Raw genomic sequence first — 12,519 nt, forward strand, 5'->3', positions numbered from 1 at the left:
CCTGCACAAGTGACACAAGTTCCAATCATCCATCCCAGCCTATGAACCACGACAGAAGCACAATTTGCGTGCGGACCAGAGGAACCCAACCCCACGCACGACCCGTACATCTGTCTACGCGGCAACCCGCCCGCGCCCGCCACGCTCTACGTGTCTCCTCTGCGGTATGCCACCGCCTCGTCCCTATCCTTCCATCCCGCCGCGGCGCGGCCCATCCACCCGCCCCGGTATGCGTACCGGAGCACGTATGCCGTCATGCGATGCATGCACCCGCCGCGCGCCGCATCCTTCCATGCTCCAGCAACGCCTTTCTGTTCCCTGCACCACCCGCAGGCCGCAGCACGCATCTATAAATGCCGGCCGCGACAGCGCCCACAGCCACACAACTTACTCATCCTCATCAAGCAGCACAGCTCCAGTGCTAGTAAGTAGCAGCACTGCACCAGCAGTGATCTTGCCAACACACACACAGTGCACGTGAAATGGCTCGGGTGATCGGTGCCTCCGGAGCCTGCACACTCCTCCTCGTCCTGCTCGTGGCGTGCGCTGCGTCCGCAGCGCGCACCGAACCGGGCGCCGCGCGGCAGCTGTGGGACGACGGGAGGAAGGTCGGGGGAAGGACGGAGGTGAGGGACGTGGAGGGCGACAGGGAGGTGCAGGAGCTGGGGCGGTACTCCGTTGAAGAGCACAACCGGCGCCGGGAGGAGGGCTGCGAGGGCAGCGGCGGCGTCTGCGGCCGGCTGGAGTTCGCCCGCGTGGTGTCGGCGCAGCGCCAGGTGGTCTCCGGAATCAAGTACTACCTCCGCGTCGCGGCCGCCGAGGAAGGTGGCGCGGGGAGCAACGGCGTCAGCGACGGCCGCGTGTTCGACGCCGTGGTGGTCGTGAAGCCCTGGCTCCAGTCCCGCGCGCTGGTCAGGTTCGCGCCGGCCGACTCCAAATGAGCAGCTGCATGCGCGGTCGGACGAACTTGCGCGCCAGAGTATGCAATGTACGGAGTACACTCGAATAGCGAAGTGTGAGCTAGAGTTGACCGCCAGAGTATACAGGCGGTCAAAGTTTTGTAAGGTCTGCCGGATAAAAAAGTTTTGCAAGAAGAGTTGGGGGAGTGTCGAAATAAATACAATATACGATAAGAATGTTTTGCTTCTAGTACTAACTGATGCCATGTGCTTCTACTACTAACTTCATACACACGATCAAGATCGACAACGGGGAACTTACTGAACATTCAGAGAAAGCCCAGGCAGTGCTCGATCATTTTGTGGATCTTCTAAGAGAAGAAAACGTGGACATGACTTACTGAAAAACTAGTTTCAATAAAGTCCTAATTCGTGTCAAAAAATTATATAATTTCAAATAAATATACACACAATGTTTATAAATATTATCATGCTCTCACTTATTTCTTGTAAATACAAGCATCTTTACCTTAAATCAAATTATCTGACCATTTCATCAAGGCAAATATATCAACTTCACTATTCTTGCTTCAGTCTATTAAAGGATCTCTTGAAGTTTACACACTAACTACCACCCTCTGGATTGAAAAAATTATGGGAATCCTTCTTGACATCCATCTATTATATCTTATAATTAAAATATGTAGTAATTGTTAGTTTAATTCGAACTGACTTTAAGACGAGACAATCTCGTCATAGTCAATTCCTTGATCTTGTCATAAACTATTTGCAACAACCAAGCTTCATAAAACATTTTTAATTTTGTCAGTTTATAGAACCATTACTATGTGTTAGACTCTAAGTCTTCCGGAGGGTTTATCAAGTTCTAAACTTGAGTTATGTATATGGATACTATCTCAAATTACTTTGGTATGTAGCCAATTCTGGAGTCCGGGCCCATCAACATTTCTTTGTGTTTTATAGTTCACTGTTTGTTCAACAACATATCGTCTACACACCATGAAGGTTTACACGAGTTTGCCCAACATATATATAGTTCAATTGCAAGTTCGATCGAAATCTCTATATCTCATGTAGAGGCTTCCGTATCAATCATGGTAGGAAATCTTGGAACTACTTCCAGTGGTTCTTTCATTTGACCTGATGACGAAGAATCTATAATCTCGTAGAGTTTCACTGTCCTCCTACTCGCTCTTTTGTAGAAAATATTTTCTTCAAAATTTACAATCAATGCATGTCGACCCAGTCGAAATCTGCATTGGATGATCTATCTGATCGTAAGTAATAGGCACTTCTGACAAAGTAAAGTATTTAGGAACTGCAGGAGCAACGACGTTCACTTCCCAACTGACACACAAGGATAACCCTTTGCACTCGGGGTCCGCAAAAATCAGGAGCAAACCTTACTCCGTGGGATATCCATTGTGCGGTTTATCATCATCCTCTTTCTTGCTCTTGCCCTCATAAGCCACGGATTAACCAGACATCATCCTTTTCAAGACCCTGCACTACCAAGTGGTGTGCTTTGGGTAGATGAGAATTCCTTCCTCATCTTTTGTGATATGGACGTGAAACAGCTTGTCTAGAATATCAATTTCTGTGTTCACCTTTTTCCGAGGTGTCCACTCCTTCTTGTGGTTGCCCTCGCCCTTATTCTGGATGGGTACTACCACAAAGCTCGGTGTTGCTGACACTGTCATTGTCATCCAACTTGCACTTGTTTTTGTTATTATGGTTATCTCAGTTTTGGTGCAACTGATTATTATTCATGTATTGAGTAGGCTCGGCACATCCCTTGCCTCTCATGACTATCTTATTCTTTGCCATTCGCATAATGGTTGGCAATATCTAGCAGCCCGTTCAGGGAATAAACATCTGAAAGACCAAGTTTAAAGCTCAAATCAGGATATCTGACACCTTGTTTGAAGGCATGAATCGCTTGATGCTCTGTAATGTTCTCTACCGAGTTATGAAGAGTGGTCCACCTCTCATTGTACTCACCAGAGTCTCACGTAGAGTCTCATTCTGCTTCCAGGTATGCATATCTAGGTATTCACTTGCGTCGGTATTCGGGACAAGCTATCTCCATGACCGAATGGTATCAGTGGCATTCTGTGCTCGTGTCATCAGATTTTTCTCCACTCGGTTCAAACGTTCCCTCTCATCCAAAGTGTCCTATCAAGCTGCCTCAAAAAGTAAACCTACAAGCATGGATGTTTTAATCGGTGTCTATAGCGCTTGTTTAGACTCTCACGCGAGCGTTGCCAGCTGCTCCCGAGTGAGAGTACCAATGTCATCGCAGGCACAATCGCCATTGTCAGCATCATCCTGGTTGTGTCTTGTGCCATCACGCATCGCGACAGGCGGTTCGATGCTAGTCGAGCTGCCCGAAGGGTATTTGTCATAAATACTTCTACTTTGGCTGCAGGGCTACCATATCTCTTGTCATCTTCTATGATGGATGCAAAAGGAAACGATTAGGTAGACTGCATCATTGCTACCTTTTGTGCCACCGCGCAACATGAAGAACAATGAGGTGGATGGGATTTTCCGGAGTGCTTCCTACGGCAACAAACGACAAGCAACTCCATGACACGGTATGGAACCGACTCCTGGCAATACAACATGCTGGAGTCATCAACGTGGTAGTGAGTGCTGCCATGAACAGGCAACAACTCGCAATTCAGCAGGGCCTGGAAAGACACGCCGAATCATCAACAATGAAACCGGTGTACCCGAAGAAGACGATCTTTCGAGAGAGGAAATCAACGCTGGTATTTGATAATGAAACCATCTGCACCATGGATCAAGAGATGCACGTCCCCAAGGTGGGCGCCAACTGTCATGGTTCTAAATCTAACAGTAAGAGAGGGAGTGTAACGATGCTTGATCTTTTGAGAAGGAGATGGGTGACACAAGAAGTATACAGGTTCATGCCCCTTGACGGTGGAGATAACAACCCTAGTTATGTCTCATGGGGAGGTGTTCTTGCGTACAGATTTGAGAATACAAGGGTGTTGAACGTGTAACTGGCCACCAAGGGTAGGCTTATATATATTATGCTATATAAAGAGGCCATTATCTAGCTACGTTACATGTGTGTTAATGAGTAATAATCTGTGTCCACTACTGAAAGAAATGGGCATCCATTATCGACAACGATGACAAGCAGCAATGCCAGACATTAATGCATAGCTAGTGTTGCGCTTCTGTAACGCTTCCATCAACACCCTAGCTATTGGCATTCTGAAGGAACCAAGTGAAGTTTCACCCTTAGAGGTGCAAACCGAGTGACCATCATCCAACTAATGAAATTCCTCCTATGGGTTCCCACATCGACTGATTAAACCCCTTTATCACTATCATTGAAATGGGTTGCAAATGACAATGGGCTTGCGCCTCCATGATACTCAGTTGGGCTTTATATTGGCATGGGCCTATCCGGTGGGAGGTAATCTCATTAGCAACATCTAGCACATGACAATACACTACTTGCAAAATACTACTGTCGCATTTCTCACCGCTTGGACCATCTCTCTCCGCAAGGGCCAAAGGGTCGCGTGCCCGCTTAGGCCAACTCTAACTATTACCTAGAAAATAGAGGTGGATCCAGCCAATCAAAGCTTAGTGGAGTATATTTACTCCACTAACTTTTGGTTGAACCTAATTGATCCCCTAAATATAACAGAGTAAAATTTATTTTTCTAAACTTATGCAATTCTTATATACATTGCAACTACATATTAGCACACATATGGAAACAAAACATAAGTATGAATGTTCAAGCAAATATGAATATGGTTTACAAATCGGATTCAAAGTTTAGAAACTAAATTATTCAAATTTAAACACACTGAATGGTCCAAATGTAGCAAATAACATGTGAAAGAACAACCAGGAAGCGCTATGAAGTTGCCAGTGATGCTCAATAAGATCTTATTGGAATTGAGTATGAACTTGCTGCTTCTCGATCCTATGATGCTCTTCAAGGAATGCAATGATCCTATTTGGATCATACTCTAGGTCAGATGGAGTCCCATTGGTGATGTACCAAAAGTTCTCAAGCATATCCCTCTCTTCTTCAATGTTCATTTTTTTTGGCAATATTCAATGATCATGTTATGCAATTTGATGCAGCGTCATGATCTGCCACAGAACCATGGAGCTCTAGCAGGGCCACGAACAATTCCAAAGCGCTTCTGAAGCACACTGATGGCTCTCTGATGTCTACTGTGCAACCTTCTTCTTGTAGACATTGTTGGGCCTTCAAGTGCAGTGGTTTGTAGGATAGTAGAAAATTTCCCTCAAGTGGATGACCTAAGGTTTAGCAACCTATGGGAGGCGTAGGATGAAGATGGTCTCTCTCAAACAACCCTGCTACCAAATAGCAAAGAGTCTCTTCTGTCCCCAACACACCCAATACGATGGTAAATTGTATAGGTGCACTAGTTCAGCGAAGAGATGCTGATACAAGTGCAATATGGATGGTAGATATAGGTTTTTGTAATCCGAAAATATAAAAACAGCAAGGTAACTAATGATAAAAGTGAGGGCAAACGGCATTGCAATGCTTCGAAAAAGGACCTAGGGTTCATACTTTCACTAGTGCAAGTTCTCTCAACAATAATAACATAATTGGGTCATATAACTATCCCTCAACATGCAACAAAGAGTCACTCCAAAGTCACTAATAGCAGAGAACAAACGAAGAGATTATGGTAGGGTACGGAACCACCTCAAAGTTACTCTTTCCGATCAATCCATTGGGTTATTCCTATAAGTGTCACAAACAACCCTAGAGTTCATAGTAAAATAACACCTTAAGACACACATCAACCAAAACCCTAATGTCACCTAGATACTCCAATGTCACCTCAAGTATCCGTGGGTATGATTATATGATATGCATCACACAATCTCAGATTCATCTATTCAACCAACACAAAGAACTTCAAAGAGTGCCCCATAGTTTCTACCGGAGAGTCAAGACGAAAACGTGTGCCAACCCCTATGCATAAGTTCACAAGGTCACTGAACCCGCAAGTTGATCACCAAAACATACATCAAGTAGATCACGTGAATATCCCATTGTCACCACAGATAAGCACATGCAAGACATACATCAAGTGTTCTCAAATCCTTAAAGACTCAATCTGATAAGATAACTTCAAAGGGAAAACTCAATCCATTACAAGAGAGTAGAGGGGAGAAACATCATAAGATCCAACTATAATAGCAAAGCTCGCGATACATCAAGATCGTACCAAATCAAGAACACGAGAGAGAGAGAGAGAGAGAGAGAGAGAGAGAGAGAGAAAGAGAGAGAGAGAGAGATCAAACACATAGCTACTGGTACATACCCTCAGCCCCGAGGGTGAACTACTCCCTCCTCATCATGAAGAGCGTCGGGATGATGAAGATGGCCACCCGTGATGGATTCCCCCTCCGGCAGGGTGCCGGAACGGGCTCCCGAGAAATTTTTGGTGGCTACAGAGGTTTGCGGCAGCGGAACTCCCGATCTAGGTTTTGATACGTCTCCAACGTATCTATAATTTTTGATTGCTCCATGCTACTTTATCTACTGTTTTGGACTATATTGGGCTTTATTTTCCACTTTATATTATTTTTGGGACTAACCTATTAACCGGAGGCCCAACCCAGAATTGTTGTTTTTTGCCTTTTTCAGTATTTCCAAGAAACAAAATATCAAACGGAGTCCAAACGGAATGAAACCTTTGGGATCGTGATTTTCCAACCGAACGTGATCCAGGAGACTTGGACCCTACTCCAAGTAGTGCCCGAGGAGGTCACCAGGGTGGAGGGCGCCCCCCTGGGCGCGCCCCCTACCTCGTGGGCCCCTCGGAGCTCCACCGATGTACTCCTTCCTCCTATATATACCTACGTATCCCCGAACGATCAGAACAGGAGCCAAAAAACCTAATTCCACTGCCGCAACCTTCTGTATCCACGAGATCCCATCTTGGGGCCTGTTCCAGAGCTCCGCCGGAGGGGGCATCCACCATGGAGGGCTTCTACATCATCACCATAGCCCCTCTGATGAAGTGTGAGTAGTTTACTTCAGACCTTCGGGTCCATAGCTATTAGCTAGATGGCTTCTTCTCTCTTTTTGGATCTCAATACAATGTTCTCCCCCTCTCTCGTGGAGATCTATTCGATGTAATCTTCTTTTTGTGGTGTGTTTGTTGAGAATGATGAATTGTGGGTTTATGATCCAGTATTATCTATGGAAAATATTTGATTCTTCTCTGAATTCTTTTATGTATGATTGAGTTATCTTTGCAAGTCTCTTCGAATTATCTTTTTGGTTTGGCCAACTAGATTGGTAGTTCTTGCAATGGGAGAAGTGCTTAGCTTTGGGTTCAATCTTGCGGTGTCCTTACTCAGTGACAGAAAGAGTTGCAAGGCACGTATTGTATTGTTGCCATCGAGGATAACAATATGGTTTTTTTTATCATATGGCATGAATTTATCCCTCTACATCATGTCATCTTGCTTACGGCGTTACTCTGCTTTTACTTAATACTCTAGATGCATGCTGGATAGCGGTCGATGAGTGGAGTAATAGTAGTAGATGCAGAATCGTTTCGATCTACTTGTTTTGGACGTGATGCCTATATACATGATCATTTCCTAGATATACTCATAACTATGCTCAATTCTGTCAATTGCTCAACAGTAATTTGTTCACCCACCGTAGAATACTTATGCTCTTGAGAGAAGCCACTAGTGAAACCTATGGCCCCCGGTTCTATTCTCATCATATCAATCTATACCACTTTATTTACTTGCTTTGTTTTTACTTTGCCTTTTACTTTTTACTTTGTATCTATCTATCAAAAATACCAAAAATATTATCTCTATCAGATCTCACTCTCGTAAGTGACCGTGAAGGGATTGACAACCCCTAAGCGTTGGTTGCGAGTTGCTATCGTTTTGTGTAGGTACGAGGGACTTGTGCGTGGTCTCCTACTGGATTGATACCTTGGTTCTCAAAAACTGAGGGAAATACTTACGCTACTTTGATGCATCATCCTCTCCTCTTCGGGGAAATCCAACGTAGTGCTCAAGAGGTAGCAAGAAGAATTTCTGGCGCCGTTGCCGGGGAGGCTCACGCAAGCAAGTCAACCATACCAAGTACCCATCACAATCCCTATCTCTCGCATTACATTATTTGCCATTTGCCTCTCGTTTTCCTCTCCCCCACTTCACCCTTGCCGTTTTACTTGCCCTCTCTTTCCCAATCTCCTCTTCTCTTTCCCGTTTGCCTTTTTCCCTTTGCCTTTCTGTCTGCTTGTGTGTTGGATTACTTGTTGCCATGGCGCAACATAATACCAAATTGTGTGATTTCTCGAATACCAATAATAATGATTTCCTTAGTACTCCGATTTCTCCTCTTAATAATGATGAGTCTTGTGAAATCAACACCGCTTTGCTGAATCTTGTCATGAAAGATCAATTCGCCGGCCTTCCTAGGGAAGATGCCGCTACTCATCTAAACAATTTCGTTGATTTATGTGATATGCAAAAGAAGAAAGATACGGATAACAATATTGTCAAATTGAATTTATTTCCGTTTTCACTTAGAGATCGTGCTAAAGTTTGGTTTTCATCTTTGCCTAAAAATAGTATTGATTCTTGGAACAAGTGCAAAGATGCTTTTATCTCTAAGTATTTTCCTCCCGCTAAGATTATCACTCTTAGGAATGACATCATGAATTTTAAACAACTTGATCATGAGCATGTTGCCCAATCTTGGGAAAGAATGAAATTAATGCTTCGCAATTGCCCTACTCATGGTTTGAATTTATGGATGATCATACAAAATTTTTATGCCAGATTGAATTTTGCTTCTAGAAATCTTTTAGATTCGGCCACGGGAGGCACTTTTATGGAAACTACGTTAGGGGATGCTACCAAGTTGCTTGATAATATTATGGCTAATTATTCTCAGTGGCACACCGCAAGATCTTCTAGTAAGAAAGTGCATGCTATAGAAGAAATCAATGTTTTGAGTGAAAAGATGGATGAACTTATGAAGATGTTTGCTCCTAAAAATACTCCTCTTGATCCCAATGATATACTTTTATCTACTTTGCTTAAGAATAATAATGAATCTATGGATGTGAATTTTGTTGGTAGGAATAGTTTTGGAAACAACGCTTATAGAGGGAATTTTAATCCTAGGCCTTATCCTAGTAATCCTTATAATAATTATGGAAATTCCTATAATAACTCTTATGGAAATTTTAATAATATGCCCTCTGAATTTGAGAGTAGTGTTAAAGAGTTTATGAATTCACAAAAGAATCTAAATGCTTTGCTTGAAGAGAAATTGCGTAAAGTTGATGATTTGGCTAGGAACGTTGATAGAATTTCTCTTGAAATTGATTCTTTAAAGCTTAGATCTATTCCTCCTAAGCATGATATCAATGAGTCTCTCAAAGCCATGAGAATTTCCATTGATGAGTGCAAGGAAAGAACCGCTAGGATGCGTGCTTCCAAAGATGCCTTTATTAAAGCGTGTTCTTCCAATCCTATGAAAATCAAGATGAAGATCTAAAAGTTATTGATGTGTCCCCCATTAAATCTTTGTTTTGCAATATGAATCTTGATGAATCTGAATATGATCTTCCTTTACCTAGAAGGCGTTTTAAGAATTCAGAGTTTCTAGATCTTGATGATGAAATTGATGAAAGTGGGATTGAAATAAGTAAAAACCGTGATGTTGCTAAACCCACTGTTTTGGATCTCAAGGAATTTAATTATGAAAATTGCTCTTTGATTGGTTGCATTTCCTTGTTGCAATCCATGCTAGATTCTCCTCATGCTTATAGTCAAAATAAAGCCTTTACCGAACACATTGTTGATGCCTTGATGCAATCTTATGAAGAAAAACTTGAGTTGAAAGTTTCTATCCCTAGAAAACTCTATGATGAGTGGGAACCTACTACTAAAATTAAAATTAAATATTTTGAGTTTCATGCTTTGTGTGATTTGGGTGATAGTGTCTCTACTATTCCCAAAACTTTATGTGATTTGCTAGATTTCCGTGATTTTGATGATTGCTCTCTAAACTTGCATCTTGCGGATTCCAATATTAAAAAACCTATGGGAAGAATTAATGATGTTCTTATTGTTGCAAATAGGAATTATGTGCCTGTAGATTTTATCATTCTTGATATAGATTGCAATCCTTCATGTCCTATTATTCTTGGTAGACCTTTCCTTAGAACGATTGGTGCAATTATTGATATGAAGGAAGGAAATATTAGATTCCAACTTCCCTTAAAGAAGGGTATGGAACACTTCCCTAGAAAGAAAATAAAATTACCATATGAATCTATCATGAGAGCCACTTATGGATTGCCTACCAAAGATGGCAATACCTAGATCTATCCTTACTTTTATGCCTAGCTAGGGGCGTTAAACGATAGCGCTTGTTCGGAGGCAACCCAATTTTATTTTTATGTTTTTTGTTTTTGCTTCTGTTTAGGAATAAATAATCAATCTACCTTCTGTTTGGATGTGGTTTTATGTTTTAATTAGTGTTTGTGCCAAGTAGAACCTATAGGATAACCTACGATGATAGTTGATTTGATTCTGCTGAAAAAATGGAAACTTTGCACGCACGAATGTAGTTATGATAAATCACAGCAACGTGCTTTTGCGTTGATTCTTTTTTATGCTGATCAATAAACAAATTTTCCAGGACTTCATATTTTCGTAGAATTTTTAGAGTTCCAGAAGTTTGCGTTAGTTACAGATTTCTACAGACTGTTCTGTTTTTGACAGATTCTGTTTTTCGTGTGTTGTTTGCTTATTTTGATGAATCTATGGCTAGTAAATTAGTTTATAAACCATAGAGAAGTTGGAATACAGTAGGTTTAACACCAATATAAATAAATAATGAGTTCATTACAGTACCTTGAAGTAGTCTTTTGTTTTCTTTCTCTAACGGAGCTCACAAGATTTCTGTTGAGTTTGTGTTGTGAAGTTTTCAAGTTTTGGGTGAATTATTTTGATGGATTATGGAACAAGGAGTGGCAAGAGCCTAACCTTGGGAATGCCAATGGCACCCCCAAGATAATCCAAGGACACCCAAAAGTCAAAGCTTGGGGATGCCCCGGAAGGCATCCCCTCTTTCATCCACTTCCATCGGTAATTTACTTGGAGCTATATTTTTATTCACCAACATGATATGTGTTTTGCTTGGAGCGTCTTGTATTATTTGTGTCTTTGCTTGTTAGTCTACCACAATCATCCTTGCTGTACACACCTTTTGAGAGAACCATACATGAATTGGAATTTGTTAGAATACTCTATGTGCTTCACTTATATCTTTTGAGCTTGATAGTTTTGCTCATAGTGCTTCACTTATATCTTTTGAGCATGATAATTTTTGCTCTAGTGCTTCACTTAGATCTTTTAGAGCACGGTGGTGGATTTGCTTTAAAGAAAGTATTGATCTCTCATGCTTCACTTAGATTATTTTGAGAGTTATTTTGAGAGTCGTTAATAGCATGGTAATTTTCTTAATGTTAATATACTTAGTGTTCAAGACATGTGAAACTTTCTTTTGAGTAAATTGAATACTAAGATAAGTTTGATGCTTGATAATTGTTTTGAGATATGGAGGTAATAATATCAAAGTCGTGCTAGTTGATAATTGTGAATTTGAGAAATACTTGTGTTGAAGTTTGCAAGTCCCATAGCGTGCACGTATGGGTAAAGTTGTGTAACAAATTTGAAACATGAAGTGTACCTGGCTTGTGCACCCTTATGAGTGGCGGTCGGGGACGAGCGATGGTCTTTTCCTACCAATCTATCCCCCTAGGAGCATGCGCGTAGTACTTAAATTTTTTGATGGCTTCTAAATTTTTGCAATAAGTATATGAGTTCTTTTGACTAATGTTGAGTCCAAGAATTATACTCACTCTCACCTTTCCGCCTTTGCTAGCCTCTTCGGTACCGTGCATTGCCCTTTCTCACCTTGAGAGTTGGTGCAAACTTCGCCAGTGCATCCAAACCCCGTGATACGATACGCTCTATCACACATAAACCTCCTTATATCTTCCTCAAAACAGCCACCATACCTACCTATCATGGCATTTCCATAGCCATTCCGAGATATATTGCCATGCAACTTCCATCATCATCATGACATACATTACTTTTGTCATATTGCCATTGCATGATCTTGTAGTTGACATCGTATTTGTGGCAAAGCCACCATGCATTATTTTCATACATGTCACTCTTGATTCATTGCACCATCCCGGTACATCGTCGGAGGCATTCATATAGAGTCATATCTTGTTCTAAGTATCGAGTTGTAATTGTTGAGTTGTAAGAAAAATAAAAGTGTGATGATCATCATTATTAGAGCATTGTCCCAAGTGAGGAAAGCATGATGGATACTATGATTCCCCCATAAGTCGGGATGAGACTCTCGACGAAAAAAAAGAGAGAGGCCATAAAAAAAGAGAAAGGCCCAAACAAATATAAAAAATGAGCGAAAAAGAGAGAAGGGACAATGCTACTATCCTTTTACCACACTTGTGCTTCAAAGTAGCACCTT

General features: G+C 41.8%; 1 protein-coding gene across 1 annotated transcript; it reads left to right on the plus strand.

Annotated features, from left to right (window-relative positions):
* Positions 1-404: 404 nt before the first annotated feature.
* Positions 405-1,149, plus strand: LOC119281955 (cysteine proteinase inhibitor 4-like). The gene has a single exon (XM_037562344.1). The coding sequence runs from the start codon at positions 483-485 to the stop codon at positions 939-941; it is 459 nt and encodes a 152-aa protein (XP_037418241.1). The 5' UTR covers positions 405-482; the 3' UTR covers positions 942-1,149.
* The last annotated feature ends 11,370 nt before the right edge of the window (positions 1,150-12,519 follow it).

The sequence above is a fragment of the Triticum dicoccoides genome, chromosome 3B (genome assembly GCF_002162155.2).
Source record: "Triticum dicoccoides isolate Atlit2015 ecotype Zavitan chromosome 3B, WEW_v2.0, whole genome shotgun sequence".
NCBI classification, from domain to species: domain Eukaryota; kingdom Viridiplantae; phylum Streptophyta; class Magnoliopsida; order Poales; family Poaceae; genus Triticum; species Triticum dicoccoides.